Below are 19,421 nucleotides of genomic sequence, written 5' to 3'. Positions count from 1 at the left end.
CAGCTATCACGCCTGTAACTAATAACATAGCTAATCATTGGCCACTTATTGCTAAGTGAATACACATTCCACTAAGACCTTTTACTTGGCAGCTTCTAGCCCAGTGTCCACAACTACCCTTTGGGCATGATTTGTGTCATTTCCAATTTGCAGGCTGCTCAGGGGTCCAGTTCTGTCTTCTGCTGTCCCTCCTATGGGTCCCTGGTTCCTTGGCACCTCCACTCAGGTGCCTTCAGACCCTTGCAACTGCCTTGTCCCTTTTCCCCATCCACAGAGGCCCCATTTATCCACCCTGTCACCCAGGATGGGAACTACAGCACCTTCACCCCACCACACACAGATCATCTCACCCCCCCCAGATTAAAATCCTGCAGAGCCTCCTTGGTCCTTGTCCCCCTCCTCTGCCTGTCACACACAGCCTCTCCCAGCCCCTCCCCAAGCTGGCCCTCAGAGTGCAAGGCTCTCCTGAAACCAGGCATTTAGCCATGTCTCTTCCAGTTACTAACTTTCCAACAATGGCTTGGCCTCCACAACCTTTTGATTCCTGCCTTTACAAGTCTCGTTAGCCTTTCTTGGGCTCTGCCCATCACCTTCTTTCTGCAGCACCCCCTCCTCCTTCACCCTAGCTCCTCTCTCCTGAGGGGCTGCCTCCACCCCTGACTCTGCCTGGTCGAATGATCCTTCAAGTCACCAGTAAGACTGAGCTTGGAAAATAAGTCAGATCACATCAGTCACCTGCTTAAACCTTCAACACCTCCCGTCTCACAGCTTTCTCCACCCCACAGGGATCTTGCTGCAACTCACATCAGTCACCTGCTTAAACCTTCAACACCTCCCGTCTCACAGCTTTCTCCACCCCACAGGGATCTCTTGCTGCAACTTCTCTGGGCTCAACCTTCTCCCCTGTGCAATATTGGCTCCTTTTGCTCATTTAGGCTCCTCTCTGATCCTCAGGGGCTGTGCCCTCTCCTTGAAACTCTTCTGTTCTCTTAAGTGACTCACTCTATGACTTCCCTTACCTAAGAGAGAGCCCCTGGTTATTCTACCTCACAGCACCTGCTTTTCCCTCTGAATCATGTGTCAAATGTTTAACTCATGACCCTTTTGTTTTCTGGGATGTAAGCTCTAAGAAGGCGTATCTCCTTCTCTAGTGAACTCCTCACACATGGTACAGGCCGACTAAATGTCTATTAGTAGTCATACTGCACCGTGTTGTGGTAACTTGTGTACATGTTTGTCTGGGTCAGTGGGCTTTGAGACCCTCAAGGGCTCCCTACTTGAGATATTAAGTATCTCTGTGTAGATTGTCCGTCTCTTCCCCCCTAGAGTGGAAGATTTTTGAAGACAGCAGGGATTTTTGTTCACTGCTGTGTCCTCTGTGCCAGGCAAATAGTAGATGCTCAGTAATTATGTGTTGAATGTTGGAAATACAGAAATATGACCAGATCATCTCTCCTGAGCACCTACCAAAAACAAGGCCAGGGGACTGTCAATGAATTTTGGTTGAATGAACGAGCCTGTGCTAAGGATGCATGCCATGACGACGTCCAGATGTCCTGGGTTTTGGACAAGAGTGGAGTTTATCTTTCTTTCACATACAGATGCACACACACCCACATCCACTCTCCCTGTAGAACTCCCTGTAGAGTTCAGATTAGTGAAAACAGAAGAGGTAAGCACAACCTGGAATTGAGGGCTCACAGCCATCTGGTGGCCATATGGGGAACTGCAGGTATTGTCAGCCCTAGAGAACTTCACCGTCTGCCCCTTCTAGGTAAAGGGAACATCTAGGCTAGAGTGGAAGGGCTCCTGGACTTGGTTAGATAGACCTGCCTGGCTTCCGATCCCAGCTCTGCCATTTACTGTGTGATTAGGAGTAAGTCCCTTGGCTTTTCGAGGCTTCATCTATGAAAATGTCCCTTAACTTTTCAGAATTATCAAACACCGGCATGGGAAGTTTTGGTACATGAGAGGAAGCACATACATGAAAATCCATGGTCTCATTCAGTCTCTTGGATTTGGCCTTTAACTTATTATCTAGCCCAGGCTGGCCTTGGGCTTGTGGCAATCTTCCTGCCTCAGCTTCCCAAGTTCTGGGATTTTAAGTGTGTGCCAGCACACCCGGCTTCATTCCTGTTTTATAGATGGGAAAACAGACACAGAGAGCCTGAAAAACTCCCCAAAGTCCCCAAAGGGAATGGAGGACTTGGGATTTGAAACTAGTCTGCTCCTGGTATCCCAACCTGAAACACATCATACTCCCCAGTCCAAGTCCTCCCCTCTCCCCATGTTCCCTGCCTCTTGGCCTCACCTCTGCCCCTCATCTGAACCACAGTGGACCCCGACTGTGGGGGCTGTAGTGGTGCTGGGATAGGGAAAGAAGTCACAGGTTTTCTCAAACCCTAACTCAATCCCTCCTTCACCCCCTCCCACAGACCTAGGTGATTCCAGCCAGGATCAAAGCTGGAGCCACAGGGAGGAGGGGCTGCTACCCTTAACTCCAGGTCACATCTGATGAAATCTGCTGGGGTGGTTCCTGGTTTTAAGGAGAGGCAGGGTTAGAGCAGGGGCCCTTTCTCCTTGGCTCACCTCACCAGGGAGCCTAAGATTGGAGGCTGAGGGGGTGGGGGGAGTCTTCCCTGAGATCTGAGCTGCCAGGTTTTCCCCTTTCCAAGTTCTTCCCGGCTCCCCAGCTCCTGCTGCTTCGGGGAAGTGGCCCCCACCCTACCCTGCTGGCCTTCCAGATCCTTGAATAAATAATTCAGGTCTGCGATCTTGCCAGGCCCTCTCCCGTGCTGTGCGGGCACCATTGGACCGACTCGAGTGACGTCACCAGCTCCTCATCTTGCCCCAGCGTCACGGGACCTGTCCTGGCAGTAGATCACCCGCCTGGTCACTGTCTGTTGGGCCCTCTACGTGTTCCCTCACCCTGGGGTCACTCAGCAGTCACCAGTACCTTCATTCCAGGACCCTACAATCCTCGTCATTAACTCTTGTTACCTCAGAACCTCGGCACTTGGCAGGATCTTGGTCCTGAGGTCCCTTCATTCTTGCCATGTTCTGCCACCCTGGGAGCCCCGAGCTCCCTCGCTGCAGTGGCCCTGACACTGCAACGGTTGCCTTGGGAGTCCTACCCTCTACTGTCAGTGTCCCACGCTTGCCATCCCCCCAAATCCTGTCACCATGCTTACTCGTCACTGCCACCCACCTCCCTGCTTTCTCGTGCTCCTGTCCCTGTCACCTCAGAGCCCATCATCGGCAACCCCGTCAGCCTCACCAGAGACGCCCATTCAGCCCCATCACTCGGTCTCCTGGATTCCTGCCACCCGAGGGTCCCAGCACCCCACAGCTTGTTCGAGTCCCCCTGCCGCTCCGCCAACTATATTCCCTGTAGGTTTCCTGAGACTTCTCCAAGGCTTTCCCGCCAGTGGCCCGAGAGCCCCAGCCCGCAGAGGGCGCCGCATCAAGGGCAGCGAGAGCCCAGTCCGGAGGGGGCGGGGCCACAGCCACGGATGCTTTTTATGAATGGGGGAGCGGGCCGGGTGAGGCCTCATTACTATGCCGCGCAATGCACGCTGCGCCCCAGCGCGCCGCTCCGATTGGCCAACCGGGTGGCAGACGTCACCGAACCGTTCACGCCGCTTCTCCCGCGGCCGCGGGGGCTTCTCGGGGTCCGCGCACACCTTGCACTGCCAGGACCCGAGTGGAGCTTCCCCGCGGCCTGGCCTCGTCCGATCCCGAGTGGTGAGTGATGGGCCTTGCCGCGGGCACCTAGTATCGGCGAGGGCACCCGGGATGCTCGGGTACTGGGCGGGTGGAAAACTCCTTGCGGCTGGACAGGGTTGGAGGTCGAGGCTGGGATTCTGGGTTAGCAGGCGTGGCCCTAAGTGTTTGGGTGCTGGAGCGGCGAGTTGGGTGACCCAGCAACGGGCGAACCTTCCTGTAGGGATCCGAGGCCCTGGAAGGAAGGACAGTCATTTTACGTTGAGTGGGCAGGAGGAGTCCGGGGCAGGAGGTGTCTGATTTAGGGATTTGTTATCCAAGCAAGAGGTGGAGTCAGGCCATAGATCCAGGTGTCCCAGCAAACGGAGTCTGGATCAGAGATCCAGGCTTCCAGCAGGGGGTGTCTGTTGCAGAGACCCAGGGAGTCTGGACAGAAAGAAGGGTCCATTGGGGACAGAAGTCTGGGAGAGGGTGAGTGGGGGGCTGAGTTCCCAGGCATTACCCCAGGAATGTTGGTTGGGGGCTGGCAAGAGCTTCACGAGCTTTCCCTGGGGGCGGAGCCTGGAGCTGGCAGCATTGAGAACCGTGAGGGGTTTGGGAGCCTCAGAAACAGAGTCATCCTCTCGGGTGGGAGGGAGCAGAGTCGCTCTCAGTCTCAAGATGTTTCCCTCCCCCCCCCCGCTCTTGAGCCTTACTGGGCATCCCCTAGATCTGTGGTTCCTGGTTCACTTAGGGTAGCTCTTCATCTGGATATCCTTTGGTCGCACATGCTGGGGAAAGGGCCTGTGGGACCCAGAGGAGTGGAAGGGAGTGTGAAGAGATCTAGGGCAGGGATCCCCAGGGAATGAGATCCCTCTTGAGAGGCCTAGAGGCATTGGAGAGGACCAGTGTGCCCTGAAAAGAGCCTAGGACATGAATTAGTGGGGTGGGAGGGTATCGGGGTACGCTATCTGGGGGCACCTTGCCTACTCCAGACCCCTCCTGTCAGCACCCAGCCCTGCCAGCATCTCACAGGGCCTTTCTCCTGCAGGTACCATGATTCGGGGTTCAGGCAGCCCCCTGGCCTGGCTCTCATCTGGCCCGGGCAACGTGAATTTGAGCAGCTTAGGTCCAGCAGAGGGGCCCACAGGCTCAGCTGCATCACTGCCCTCGCCCAGGGCCTGGGATGTGGTGCTGTGCATCTCAGGCACCTTGGTGTCCTGCGAGAATGCATTGGTGGTAGCCATCATCGTCGGCACTCCTGCCTTCCGTGCTCCCATGTTTCTGCTGGTGGGCAGCTTGGCCGTGGCAGACCTGCTGGCAGGCCTGGGCCTGGTCCTGCATTTCGCTGCTGTCTTCTGCATCGGCTTGGCGGAGATGAGCCTGGTGCTGGTTGGCGTGCTGGCGATGGCCTTTACCGCCAGCATCGGCAGCCTGCTGGCCATCACTGTCGACCGCTACCTTTCCCTGTACAATGCCCTCACCTACTACTCGGAGACAACAGTGACTCGGACCTATGTGATGCTGGCCTTAGTGTGGGGAGGTGCCCTGGGCCTGGGACTGCTGCCTGTGCTGGCCTGGAACTGCCTGGATGGCCTGACCATGTGCGGTGTGGTGTATCCACTTTCCAAGAACCATCTGGTGGTCCTGGCCATTGCCTTTTTCATGGTGTTTGGCATCATGCTGCAGCTCTATGCCCAGATCTGCCGCATTGTCTGCCGCCATGCCCAGCAGATTGCCCTCCAACGGCACCTGCTACCTGCCTCCCACTACGTGGCCACCCGCAAGGGCATTGCCACACTGGCTGTGGTGCTTGGCGCCTTTGCCGCCTGCTGGTTGCCCTTCACCATCTATTGCCTGCTGGGTGATGCGGAGTCCCCACGCCTCTACACCTATCTCACCTTGCTCCCCGCCACCTACAACTCCATGATCAACCCCATCATCTATGCCTTCCGCAACCAGGATGTGCAGAAGGTACTGTGGGCCATTTGCTGCTGCTGTTCCTCTTCCAAGATCCCTTTCCGATCTCGCTCCCCCAGTGACGTCTAGTTACCGTGTGGTGACTCTGCAACCCTATCACTACAGAATTCCAGAATGAATGTTAGATCCTCCAGGTCTTCGTTCCAAGCGCCCAGCTCCACACCCCCAAGACCCAGCTGGTTCTGGAGTTCTAGGACATTGGGTGTTTCAGGTTTCTGTTCAAGATCCCTGCAGGGGCCCAGCTGGCTCCATGGTTCCAGAACTTTCCAGCTGGTCAGGATTCCACTTAGAAATGTCCCACTGCCCAGCTAGCTCACAATTCCAGAATGCTGGGAATTTTACAGTGCCATTCCAAAGTCTTGACCTTTCCCCTCCCTCAGACTTGACCTTGGCCGCGTCACTTTATTTTTTAATTTCTAAGCTCAAGAGTCAGAGTAGTCACTTAGTTGCCTAAATAGAAGAAAGATTTATCTATATATATGTGCACATAAAGAAAATATATTTATTATTTATTTATTATAAATTTATTTATGGGTGGTGAGGGGAAACAGAGACCCACACCTTGAAATCTAGGCCATACCAGGGTATCCCTACACCGCCCCCCCCCATTTCTGACCTCAGTTCCTGAAGGGGAGAAATGGAGAAAGAGAAATCATGTATTTTGTTATTATTTTTGCTTATTTTTTAATCGAAGAGATCATAAAAACCAGAGCTTTCTCCCCAGGCCCGCCCCCCTCGGGTTTGCAAGGGGAACACACCAGCCTCTGGTTTTTTATTTTTTTAAGAAGCCATCACCTGAGCAACCGAGAATTCCTCTGCGCTGGGGCGGACTGTCCTCTGGTGGCCCTTTGGGGGAACTGCATCCTGGCCAGGCAGCCAGGACTAGGAAATGAAACCCCAACTCCACTCCAGCCAGGTGTTCAGCGCCACAGCCATGGCCTGGGGAACCAGGCCTCACCTTGAGGTGCCCTAGAGGAGGCGGGGCAAGAGCCAACACCCCACCCCTCTGCCAGCTGGGGTATGGTCCCCGGTGCATTCCCTGTTCCTGTCTCCCAATCCAACTCAATAAAAAATGATTTTGTGATAAAGTGTGTGTGTGTGTGTGTGTGTGTGTGTGGTGTACAATGGGCCTGATGGGGAAAAGCCTGGAATGAAAAGGTCAGGCCAGACTAGGGGGGAGTTGAGGGGGGATCTGCAGAGCTGGGGACCCAGGGTAGAGTGTGGCTGACCCTCCCACTCCAGAATGTCAGCGTCACTCTGGTCAGACCTGGGCATCACCTGACATAGATCTCACCTCCCCCTGGGGACAGGAACCAGGGTGCTGGGCTCTTTTACCCAATTGGCCAGTTTGGGCTCTGGCATGAAGATTATGACATGCTAACAGCATATCAGTTTCCTTCAAAATGATAACTAACCCCTTCTTGCAGTGGGTGGGTACTATGGGCTGGGCATGGGGCTAAGGGAACTGTACATGCCACCTCCATATGGTAGCAGGCATCCCCGGGCACATATAGTATCATCTCCAGTTTACAGCTGAGGAAACTGAGGCTGAGAAACCACCAGTAATTGGCCCAATATCATATAGCCAGGAAACGAGTCAGGATTCAAACCAGGAACATCTGTATCCAGAATCTGTTCTCTCTCCTGGGCAGTAACCTTTCATTTCCTTCTTTCCTAAGCCCAGGGCTAAGGACATTCTACCCCTGATTTCTATCCTGGGACCAGAGGCCCACCTTTGAGAGGTGGTTGCACTGGGCCTAGTCATTGTGGAAAAGCTTATTTCCCATGCAGAGGTTAGTGGCTGTACAGTGTGTATTTGGGGATGTGAGTTTTGGTTTTTGGGGTGGGGGGCGGGAGGATCCCAGGCAAGGGCAGGGCAGGTGTGGGGTGTGGCTCAAGAGGAGTCTCTGATTAGCCTAGTCCCCAGTCTTCCAGGTTGAAAGTTGGGCCTCCAAAACCAGAGTGCTTCCAACCCATTCTGTCATTGTACAGATAGGGAATCTGAGGTCCAAAGAGGAGCAGCTATTTGCTCAAGATCACTCACTTGTGCCAGGGGAGGACAGAGGTCTTTTGGGCAGGGACAAGCCCAGTTGTAAAGTGGGGAGGCCCCCCAGGTCAGGCTGAGCTTTACCCTTCCTCCCCACCTTCCCTCGGAAAAGAACTTCCTTCAGGCCAGACTTTGAGCCAAACGCTTCTCACACCATCACCAAGAGTTAGTTGGACAGGTGCTAGTGCCTGCCCTACTTCTTGAAGGAAGAAGTTGAGGCTCTGAGAATAATAGGTCTTCATCCATTTACTGATGTCCTTGTGGACAACTTAATGAATAGCAGGAGGAAATAGCAAATAAATAGGTTTTTCAAAAAGTGTAATGCTGATGGTACATAAAGTGGGGAAGAATAAAGAATATATGAGTAGTTTTTAAATGAAGATACTCAAAAGTAAGGCCTCCCTGCAAGGTGACGTTTATCTACCCAGTCATATGCTCGGGAGTTGAGCTGGGACTTGAACTCAAGTCATCTGACTCCAAATCTATGTCTTTTCTGGCTGAGGGAGTGGGTTTCAGCAATGGTTCAGAAACAGCAGACTGGGAAACAAGCAGGACGGGTTAGGGAAAAGCTAGGGTTCTCCAGGTTATACCCAGGCCTTTGGAGGAGTAATGCAGAGTAGGGTCCCCCTGCTGCCTTCCTCATGCTCCCAAGCAGTCCCCACCTGGGTCCAGAAGTGTGTGGGGACCAGGTACCCACTCTAGCTGGGAGCCACTGGATCCCGTTCTTCCTCATCCCAGCTTCCAGGGTCAGGGCCCAAACAGGGAACTTCTGCTTGCCCCCCTGTGTCTGAAGGGTCTGCACTGGGCCCTTATGGTGAGGATCTTTGTCTGTCTGGGGGATGGTTGTGTGGTCCATCTGAGGCATTTAGGGGAGCCTTGTATGAGGTGGGCTGCAGACAGTTCTGCCATCCCTATACCCTGCCACATGCGTCCTCCAGGAAGCGCCCCTGGCTGAGCCCTGCTGCGGCTCTGAAGATGTGATTCATCCATGTGTCTCCTATGTAGCTCCTTTGAGTGACTGTGTATACAAGAGTCTTGCCTTCCTCCTCTGTATGGGGCCCTGGAGGGCACAGCTCTGCCCCTCTGCCAACTGAGGGTCCCTGAGAGAGGGGACACTTTTGTCCCCTCAGACTGAAGGATCCTGGAAGCTGACTGCTTTGCCTCTGCTCAGAACAAGGGGCTCCAACCCACACGGGGGCCCCTGAGACACAGGTTGTGCCTCCTGCATTAGCTAGAGGGCCTCTAGGAACAGGGTCATGTCTTTTATCTGACTGACATGAGGGCCCCTGTGGGCAAGACTGTGTTGTCCCCAAACTCTGTGTCTGTCTCCTGCAGCCTCAGACTCCTTTGGTGCTCAGCCCAGGGCTGCTCTGCATGTCATGCACATGTATGTGTGTGCTTGTGAGGCCGTGTGTGTGTGTGTGTGTGTGTGTGTGTGTGTGAGTGCCTGTGTCTGGGGAGGGATAGCCAAGCTTTCCAGCCTTTCCTGGCCTCTGCCAGCTTTTCAGTCCTGATGCCTGATCCCACCCAGCTAGAGGCCCAGGAGGGGAGCTGGGCAGCAGGCTCCGAGTTCAGGGAGGCAGGGGTTCCTTTCTTGCAGGGCTAAGCCCTGGGATGGGGCTGGGGTCTTCCCCCCTTCTTCTTCCCAGGTCTTGTGTGGGTCAGGTGGGGCAGCCCTGAGCATCAATCCTCCATCGGGGCCATGACCGCCTCTCTCTGCAATAAGTGTGGAGACAGCAGCTATTAATATAAGATGAGTTCACGGGCTTGCAGCTTCTGCAGGCTGGAAAACAAGCTCCCGGGGCCGGGGGCTGCGGCAAGGCTCGTCTGTCAGATTCCCTCCTGGAGCCTGGAGCCTGCCAGCCCCACATCCCCAGCTCCTCCCATGCTGAGACCTGTGAGCACAAGGGCACGTGCGCATGGGGACACACAGGGCACACGCATGCATGGGCACTGCATGGCTGTTCAGACAGCACACGCACGCACACGCATACAGACATGCATGTAGACCCAGGTGCACACAGGTACATCAGTACACGTGTGTACACGGACATCAGCTTCATGTGCACATGAGCGCATGCTGGAACACACACTTGAATCTACGTGCATGCTCTTGCATACATTACACACGGGCGCACCCTCAGTACAGTGGCTGACATGCTTGCATAAGCCAACCCATTTGCACACCACCACCCCACACTCAAGTATACAGATACAAACCTGCACAACAGGTGGGAAGTAGTCCTGTCTACACCACTGCACACAGGCCCATGCGTCACACACAGCATACACACGCTCACATATGCTCCCTGCTGCTGTCAGTACTGTGCAATCATGGATCCACCTGCTGACCAGAGATTTCCAGCACCAACAGGCTGGCTCAGCCATCTAGCCCTGCCTTTCCCCTCCCCCAGCCTCGTGTCAGGCAGATCCTGTTCCTGCCAACTCCCCTGCACCTGCCTTGGGCTTCCCATCCCTGGGGGTCCCCAGATCCTTGATTAACCCCTTTGCTAATTGGCCACCAGCCCCGTGACTTTGCTGCAGGCCTTCTTGGGAGCTGGGAGAAAGAGGCTGCAAATGGGCCAAGCAGGATGGGTCTAGGGAGGAGGGAACACGCTGGGCTGAGGCGGGATGGGTCTAGGGAGCAGTGCACACGCTGGGGTGAGGTGGTACTCCGCGTGCCAGGGCTGGGGGATGCTGACATCACGCTCTCTTGGGAGGACAGCGCTGTGACCTGTGTGCCCTGTCATATAAAGCTACTGCGTGCACAAGTGCACACTCACCAGTATGTCTGGGCATGCTTTACCCCCCAGCACATCCGAGTGCATCCAGTGAACACCCCAGGTATGTGTGCAAGCAAAACCTTCCATATGCATTCAGTCACCTGTCAGATAGGCAGAAATTCACCCCAAATTCACACACGCCCATCCTCAGGGGCCAGAGGTGTGGCTCAGCGGTAGGGAATGTGCTTAATCACGTGCAAGGCTCAATCCCTAGTATCCAATAAATACATACACAGAAAGAGACCATACACTCAAAACCTCACAAATGCAGTCACGTGTGTACAGGGTGCAAACACACACACACACTGCTCTACATGTCTATGGGTCTAAGTATTCTTGTAGGCATGCACGAACACACATCCACAGGTGTGCGTGCACACACGGAACCCAGGTATTCACACATGTACTCAACACTCCTATATTTACATATCTTGATGAAAAAACTACCAAGTGGCCACAGGCTTGGGAGAAGCCCTTTTAGCCTGCTTTTGGTTTTGTATAAAAGAAAATGGAGGTAGCCAGATGTAGCGGTATATGCCACAGTCCCAGAACTGTGGGTGGCTGAGGCAGGAAAATTTGAGCCCAGTCTGGCAACTGAGCAACTAAGGGAGACCTTGTCTTATAAAAATATTTAAAGGGCCAGGGATTTAGCTCAGTGGTTCTGCTGTCTGCTTCTCAAGTGCAAGGTCCTGAGTTTGATCCCCAGTACCAACAAAAAAAAATTTTTTTAGAAAGGGATAGGGATGAGTTGGGCATGGTGGTGCACGCCTGTAATCCCAGCACTTGGGAGGCCGAGGCAGGAGGATCACTGAGACCAGCCTTGGCTACATAGTGTGTTCCAGTTCAGTCTCAACTACATAGTGAGGACCCCCGACACCGCCAAAAAAAGGGATAGGGATGTATCTTAGTGTGAGGGCCCTGGGTTCAATCTTTGATACCACACACACACAAAAGCAAATAAGCAAGCAAGCTGGAGGTTTGCTTAGTCTGTTGGTGGGACTGGGAAGGGGTGGAACCCACCCAGGTCCTCAGGTGCCTATTCTAAGGCTCCACGCTGAATACTCCAGCCTGGATCTCTTCTGGGAAACGCCCAGGCTTCAGGAAGTCACAGAGATCCTGTGAGGTCTTGCAGACCGAAAAGCAGAGACCCAAGTGTTAGCCCTTATAGCTCCAGTCCCCTCAGCTCTGGGGCTAAGTCCAGATATTTTGCTATCTGGGATATTAGAAAGGCTTTTACTTCCAAGGCTATGTTTTTTGTTGTTTTTCTGCTACTGGGGGTTGAACTCAGGACCTTGTGCTTGAGACAGGGGCAGGGCCACTAAGCTAAATCCCCAGGACTATTGTTATTTTTGAGACAGAGTCTCCCTATGTAGTTCAGGCTGGCTTTGAACTCACTATATAGCCCAGGCTCATCTCCTGCCTCCGCCTCCTGAGCGCTGGGATATAGGCCATGTGCCACTATGCCTGGCTTTACTTCCATGTTTGCTGCTAGTTTGCTGGGTGACTTTGGACAAATTGCTGTGCCTCTCTGTGCCTCATGTCTCACTTGTAAAAGAACAAAAGGCCTTGTATTGGTGATCTTTCCAAGTCTGTCCAGAGGAGTCCAGAGTCGGGCCATTCATGATTGTGTGCTATTCAGACATACACGTGAGTGGTGTCAGCTCCCAAGACGGCGACACTAAAGTGGAGGACCCCACCTATCACCACATCACTTCCTTGCTGAACAGGTTGTGGGCGCCAAGAGGAGCAGCAAGGTGGGAGCTAGAAGAGCCTGCCCCTCTGGCTTCAGCCACCAGGCAGGTCTGCTCCTTTGTGAGGTGTGCGGCAGCAGAAGCACCTATGTGCACGGTTTCCTGCCGGCTGGTGTGGGCAGCTAGATCCTGCCTGCCCTCCTCTTACCAGGAGACCAAAAATTCTACCTTAAAAAATTCCTTGGGATGTTAAAGGGTGTTTTGTCCTTAAGATCCCCCCACCCGCTCTATGGGCCGGGGATTTAGCTCAGTGGTTCCACCGCCTGCCACGCAAGCGCAAGGACCCGAGTTAGATCCCTGGTGCCAAAATAAATAAATAAGATTCCCCCTCTAGACTCTCACCCTGTAGGGCTCTGGGGTAGCACTTAAAACTGCTCCTACCCTTAGACCAAAGGAAGCTGGTTGCCAACCACCCTGAGGAGCTTCAGGAAATGGAGCCAGGTTGCCCTGGCCACCCGGTGGCCAGGAGGGGGCAGTGAGCAACTAGCAAGAGGCAGTGAGCAGGGAGGGGCGGCTCTGTAGGACTTTGTGTGAGGTTTGCCTGCAATTATGTGTTCCTGTAACTGTATGCTGATTTGTGTCCTTGTTTCCACAAGGGCAGGATCTGTGCACAATGTGTCCCTGGGCCTGGGTTGTGCACTACTCACACACCCTGCATATGTACAAAAAACGTGCACAAATGAGCATCCACTTGTGTGTACTGGGTAGGGCGTGTCTGTGCGAAGCCCTAGACCGTAACTCGAGTCTGCTTTGTCTCCAGGTAGCTGAGGGCCTTCAGAGGAGTTTGCTTCATTTCAGAGCAAAAATAACCCCACCTGTTACTGCATCAGGCGGTAAAAGCAGGCACCCAGGGTGAGGCTGCTAACAGAAACCCTGCACACGCCCCTACCACAGTTAGGAGCCCGATGCTAGACGAAGACTGTTACACTGTGTAAATCGCACAGCAGATGGGGCGTGGGCTGCTTCTGGTCAGCTATGTGATCTTAGACCTCTGTGAGTCTATTTTCTCTTGTGTGAAACCGAGGACCCGACTCTACCCACTGAAATGAAGTATACGTAGTCTCTGGCAGGTGGTGGGCACCCAGGAAATGTTCATTCTAGCATTAGCCCGGGGAGGTGGAGTGACGTGCAGTGTCACGGCTCCCGAGTGTCAGGGCCAGAATTCAAGCACAGGCCTCTCGCTTCTCAGAACCACATTCTTTCCCTCCCAATTCCCTAGCAAGGGCGGCTCCCGACACCACCATTTTGTCTCCTGCCAGGGCGGGTGTCTGGCTGCCTGTCAGTCACCGGCCTCGGGCAGCCAAGTGCTGACTAAACACAGCCCTGAGCAGGAGGGTGGGGTGGAGGGGCTCCCTGGGCAAGCAGGCTCCGTGCCCCCTCCCCTGCATCCCCACCTCCAACGATGAGCTCAGAGTGGCTGGCGCAGCAGTTGCTGACAATTCAAAACTTCTGCCCCCTCTCCTGGGACGCCAGTGGGTGACTGTCTCCCTGCACAGCAGGCATGACCCAGAGCACCAACCCTGCTCCCGCCCCTCTCCTGAGGGCCATCCCACTGCATCTGCTGGGCCCGGAATTGGGTGTCTGCTCATAAATTACCCCCAGGGATAGTTACCCGCAGCAGCTGTGCTCTGAACAACCGTTGCTTCCTGGGTAGGTCATTTTTTTGGGTCAAAATCTAAACCCAGCCCCCCCTGCCTTCTCAGGCAGGAGAGGGGGCGTGTAGCAGCCTGAACCTTTTATCGGATTCCATTGTAAATCGTTCTATTTAAGGTAAGTTGCTTGGGCCTGAGAGGCAGACAAGATGCCGGCCAGATGTTGGAGGCAGCATCAGCATTCAGCCTGTGCTACTCTCCTGCTTAGTGCAAGGCAGCCTGTCTCCGTGGCCCCAGCACTTCCCCTTCCTCCTGAGGGAGGGCACGTGGGAGTTGGGGCCTTGGGTCCCCCAACTTGGATCTCCACTCAGGAATCTTTCAAGCCCATCGGGCTGGACCAGACTCTGAAGTCCCAACATCATCAGTGGCTATCAGTATTGCCCTTCTAATTTCTGTGGAAAACACATACACACACCAGAGGTGGCTAGTGGCTATAGAGATTTTATCGAATTACTGAAAATGTTGGCATTTCAGTGTTCATGTGTATACGCAGAACAGTTACACAGAACCTTCAAGTCACTGGGGTACAAATGTTGGTACACACAGGAGCCTGGCAGGCCAGCCAATGAGACCAGGTTTGGAGCTGCAGGGCTTTAGAAAATTGGATGTTTTCCTGAGGGTCTGAAGAATAGGGCAGACGAAGAAAAGGTCTCTTCGGGGACTTGGCTTAACCCCACTGCTCAGATCTCTAACTGAAGAGTCCCTTTCTCAGCTTTGGAAAAGGGGCCTATTTTCAGAAGGCATCACCACTACAGATTTGCTCACTCCCTAAAATTCTGATGTGGCAAATACACCCAAGAACCCATTGGAATATGTCCTTATAAATATATTTGTATCAGAGAAAACAAGGCACTTTGGGAACATTACGGCTTACTCTCCTACATGTACATCATTCTAGACAGAAAGTAAAAATTGGTTAGTTTCTCAAGTGAATTAACTGAGTAAAGTTAATACAGTAACAGAATTGTTCCCTAGCCCTTACTGAGGAACTGTTAGAGTGAACATGGCAGGAGGCACACAGCAAGGCACTTTTCTGTACGACATCCGGTCCCGGGTCAGCAGGGCCCCAGCAGAGCTCAAAGCCCGAAGCCCCCAGGAAGGCTGACATCTCTCCTGAGCAGAAGCGCCTTGCCCTGGCACACTGCCTCCCTCCCCAGACCCTGAGGTCAGGTGAGGGGCTGCAGCGGGAGGCAGTCATAGAGCAGAGCAGAGACACGGTGGGAATGCTTAGGCAGGGTCACCAAAGCCACAGAGACCTCAATCTGTCCAAGCTGGCGCTGCAGTAGGAGGATCGGCGCCACGGGAAGAGATTTCACATTAGCCCTGACAACACCGCCTCAGCTCTGCAGTGACATTGGCCAGGGTCGTTTCTGAGGGCGCTCGAGCTTCCACTGGAAGCAAACTGGGGCTTGGGCCAGCTGCTCTGAGCCTCCAAGGGACCCCCCTCAACCCACTCCCCTGGAATGAAATCATCTCACAACAAAGGCAAAGCCACAAGTCACTTCTGACACTGCCGACTGGAAGGTGGGTCCCTGGGCCACAGCGTTCTGGGGGCAGGTCCCCAGGACCGAGCAGACCAGGAAGGGAGGTGGCTCCCTTGGCTTTGGTGCTTAAGAGTCCTATGGGCCATTGTTCCATTCTCCTACCAACCTAGGCCCAGTTTAAATAATCACTAAACTTCGCTTTCTACAATTACAGGTTTCCAAAAACATGTGCCAACCTGCATTACGTCCTTTATCATCTTAAAGGGCTCTGGGTTTAAAGAAGCACTTTTTTTTTTTTGGTACACATATGCATAGTAGAGCCCAGAGGGCCTCTCAGCTGACTGGGTCCCCAGCCCCCCCGAGCTGAGGAGGCTTCGCAAGGCCGGCTGCTACAAAGCACCGAGCTTGGCTGCATGGATTTTAATGAGAGCGTCAGGCAGAGCTGTGCTGTTGCTCTCCGGGACTTGCAGATCATTACCAAACCAGCTGTAGGATGAGAACACAGCACATCGAAACCCTAGGAGGTCACTGAGCTAATGATCTAATCCTACCTTCCGCAGGCAGGGCCCCTCCCCACCTCCTCCTGCCCCCAGCCCTTTCCACTGCGGACTCTGTCCATTCCAGAAGCCAGGCCAACACCGCCCCCTTCAAGGTCAGAGTGAAATGACAGCGAGTGGCTCTGGCTCCCCCTTTACCAGAGAGCAGGAGGATGGGGGTAATTTAGTTAAACCCATTAGGCCCAAACCCTGGCCTGACCAGGCCCCAGGACTCCCATATGGGAGAACCGCTGCACTCCACCTGCCTTTCTAGCCCCTGCTGGGCCACAGCCGAGGTACCTTCAACATCCATTTCAGGGTTCTGATGAAAGCACCTTTAGCTTCCGAAGTGCAGGTGGGAGGCCCTGGTGTGCTCAGCATAAAGCTGGGTGCCGAGCCCTGTGCCAATCTCGGGAGTGGGAAGAGGGCACATTCTAGAGTAGCTATGACAGGAGGGCTTGCTGGCATCTGCAGGCTCAGTCCGCATATCTCAAGTTTAAGAAAGGAGGCAGAGAGGCATTCAGCAAGGGCAGGCAGCAGTGCCCACGATCACACTCTTCTCAAGCCGGAGGGGTTTACAAGGGCTTTGGCAATTACTACAACCATTTGCTGTGCTGGGTAGAGACAGATCCTGTTTCTCTTTGTTTCAGGCTCTGAAAGCCAGAGAAGCTAGGAGAAGCTGATTTCAGCATAAGAGGCTATACGATAGTTAGGGCAGAAGAGAAGGAACCTTCCTTCTGGCCAGAGCTGACCAGTTTTTTCCTGAATACGAGCACCTGCATATTAGCTCTGGGAAGAGAGGCGAGGCGGGACTAACATCACCATGTGCAGTAATGGAGGAGACAAGAAGAGGACCCTGAGTTGCTCTGCCTTTCAGTCCTCTTCACGCTGCCAGGTCCCCCCAGGCAGGTACCTGCAGCAGCTGCCAGCCTGAGGGACTGAAGTTTCTACAGCTGGCAGAACCTATGCTTAAATTGGGGAAATAAAACGGGGAGGAGCCACAGTGGAATTGAAAACAGCATCTGTCAAAACTGCCTGGCCCCTTTCTTTTCTCCCTACTTCTGGTCTCCTAGAAGCTCAGCTCCTAGGCACACGGCTGGTGATACAAGGCAACAAAGGGTTATGACAGAGGCTATGAAGGTCTGAGCAGCACCGACAGAGCTGGCACAGGCCTAAGCCCTCCACCTGGGACCCCCGCCTATGGGGAAGTCTGGAGTAGCACAGAGCCAAGACTGCTCTGCCCAGACTTCAGTAGGTGCCCATTACTTGGTCCCAGAAAACACAGGTGACTTGGAATCAGGAAGTCTGGGCTCTTGCTCTATCACTATCCAACTGTGTGACTTTGTGCAAGTCACTTCCCATCTCTAGGCCTCAGCATCCTTAAGAAGGCAGGTCCAAAGGAGTTCCACCATCCTCCCAAACCTGCTCTTCCAAGTCTCTAAGCTTTGCTCCTGACAGCTGGCAGAGGTCCAGGTCTCTGTGTGCCAGGGCTAGTTTGGTCATGGATATCAGAGGTTAAAACTGGGCTGTGTGGCCTACAGGTACCTAGGAAGACGGGAGGGAGGGGCACCTGAAGGACACCCGAACAACATACTGAGTAAGAGGGGGTCAGGAAAGGAGACAACAGCCTTAGCCTTCAGAAAGGCATCACTTCTGGGCGGAGGGTAAGATTCTTTACTGGCCTGATGCCTCTTGAAATAAAGGCCAGGAGACTGCAGAGCAAAAGGCAGCCCCACCTTGCTGATTAGGGCCAAGGGTAGGGCAGAGGGGTGTGGCATCTGGCTTGGGGCACTCAGTCTACTGCCCTCTCAAGGCTGGCTGTGTCCTTGTAGGACCAGAAGATGGGTGGCATGATTTAAAACAGCAGAGGACAAGGATTTTGGGAAAAGGCCACAGCTGAAAACGGCTCCCTGGGAAGGCACTACTTCCAACTAAATCCCTATCAGAGGGATCTGCTTTGGGCTCTCCCCTTGCTTTCACTTGAAAGGAAGAGAGGATCAGCTATGGAACCTCAGGACCCTTTGGGCCTGACAACGGGAAGAGGAAATACATGCTCATTTGGAGGAAGCACTTGGATATGTCTTTGGTTGCTTCAGAACAGGCTTTGGCCCCTTGAAATTCTTTTTTCCTCCCCATGGAACTACTGGGATAGGTATCAAAGAAGGCAGGCAGGAAGGAAAAAGAAAGCAGGTGGGCAGCAGGCAGAGTTAATCGGACCAGTCATCTTCATCAAACTCGGAGGAGTCATCTTCTGAGTCGCTGTACTCAACAGCAATGCGACGTGACAGGATGGTGGCCACATCGTTACCCACCACATCATGCTTCTCTTGCTCCCGCTGCTCTTCAACCCTGCGCAGCTGGAAGCCTGATGGCAAAGAAGGAGAAGGGTTGAGAAGGCACGTCCCAAACACTGAGCGAGAATCTAGTTAGCACTGAACAAGAGCAGAGGTCACTTTTGGGAGAGGATTGGAAAGGATAGAGAGAAAGAAGGCTCCTTTAGGAAAAGAGGGAAAAGGGTTACAGGAAGAGGAGAGATGGGTTTCAGGAACTGGAGTCTTGGTGTTGTACATGCCTGAGAAGCGTAAAGCCTGCATTCTCCTGGCTGCCGAAGATGGTAATTTCTCACAGGGAGCTGAGCAGAGACTGGCCCACCTCCCTGTCCAGCAAGTGCTCAGTCTGACCAAGTCTGCTGACTGCATTGGGGTTCAGCAGCTCTGGACTGTCTCCTCTAAGCCACAAGTTTCCTGAGGGTCACAAACAGCTACTCTAACCCCATACGACCAGACTTGGCCTGGTCAAAAAGAGAAAAAATGCTACAGGAAGGGGAGACGGTGATAGGGAGGGATGGAAGGGGGATGAATGAAGGGAAGGAGAAAAGAAGAGGAGAGTGAAGGAAAAGGAGTAAGAGGAAGTGGGGAGGAAAAAAGGAGAAAAGAGGGCAGGAGGAGGGAGGATACAATAGACGGCACAGCAAAGAATGACTGAGTCTAGCTGAAGCAGCACCCACTGCGACAGTGGATTCTTGTTTTTTTCTGGGTACCTTTTGAGTATCGGATAAGGAAAAATGCATGAAATAAATACAAAGCATAAATTTTAAAGGAGTTCTAAGAACTCAAGTTAAGACATCGTTAAACCACTATGGAAAGAAAGCTCAAACTCTGTATTTTCAGGGTGAAGCCTTTTTAGGCTTCTCTGAGGCCTAAGGTTCCAATCTCCCCATTCCGTGAAGGCTATTCTCTGGGAAAGGCAAAGAGCCCCTCTTCCCAGCCTCCAGTCAATCATCCTAGTTTCAGAACAAAAAGGCTCCAAGGTCCCAGAACCACACTGGAGTTTACCTTGACGGATGGCGGAAAGCAGGTCGCTGCGGGCATCGCTCACGGCAGGCAAGGAGGACTTGGGCTTGGAGGCATCCGAAAGCGGTGGTGGTACAGCAGGCTGGCCATCCCCACCACTGAAGGGGAGAGGTGGGGGCCCTGGAGGGGGTGG

The 19,421-nt window shown here is 53.6% G+C and overlaps 2 protein-coding genes across 3 annotated transcripts in view; one reads left to right on the top strand and one right to left on the bottom strand.

The window, feature by feature from the left end:
- The first annotated feature begins 3,642 nt into the window (after positions 1-3,642).
- Gpr3 (G protein-coupled receptor 3) lies at positions 3,643-6,749 on the top strand. Of its 2 annotated transcripts, XM_010632667.2 has the most exons (3): positions 3,643-3,744; positions 4,754-5,676; positions 6,468-6,749. In XM_010632667.2, exons 2-3 carry the CDS (start codon positions 4,759-4,761, stop codon positions 6,573-6,575), a joined length of 1,026 nt encoding a protein of 341 aa, XP_010630969.1. In that variant the 5' UTR covers positions 3,643-3,744; positions 4,754-4,758; the 3' UTR covers positions 6,576-6,749. The 2 variants fall into 2 exon arrangements, with proteins under 2 accessions (XP_010630969.1, XP_010630976.1); XM_010632674.3 differs by having other exon boundaries at positions 4,754-6,549.
- Positions 6,750-15,670: 8,921 nt separating this feature from the next.
- The window catches only part of Wasf2 (WASP family member 2), a 71,063-nt gene continuing 67,312 nt past the window's right edge, over positions 15,671-19,421 (bottom strand). The window contains exons 9-10 of the mRNA XM_033767307.1: positions 19,271-19,421; positions 15,671-18,300 (exon numbers count right to left, since the gene is read on the bottom strand). The exon at positions 19,271-19,421 is cut by the window's right edge and continues 16 nt beyond it. Of these exons, the coding sequence (XP_033623198.1) occupies positions 18,143-18,300; positions 19,271-19,421 (309 nt within the window). The 3' untranslated portion in view covers positions 15,671-18,142. The remainder of the gene's footprint in view (positions 18,301-19,270) is intronic.

Source organism: Fukomys damarensis, unplaced genomic scaffold (genome assembly GCF_012274545.1).
Source record: "Fukomys damarensis isolate Sample0158 unplaced genomic scaffold, DMR_v1.0_HiC HiC_scaffold_23, whole genome shotgun sequence".
Classification (NCBI taxonomy): Eukaryota; Metazoa; Chordata; class Mammalia; order Rodentia; family Bathyergidae; genus Fukomys; species Fukomys damarensis.
Note: the sequence above shows the minus strand (reverse complement) of the source record. Positions and strands in the feature narration are given on the sequence as shown.

Excerpts from the sequence above, each read along its gene's own strand:
- Gpr3 (XM_010632667.2), top strand. The coding sequence starts at position 4,759 with ATGATTCGGGGTTCAGGCAGCCCCCTGGCCTGGCTCTCATCTGGCCCG. Across the intron at positions 5,677-6,467 it reads GCAACCAGGATGTGCAGAAG|AAGCCATCACCTGAGCAACC; the intron begins GTACTGTGGGCC and ends TATTTTTTTAAG.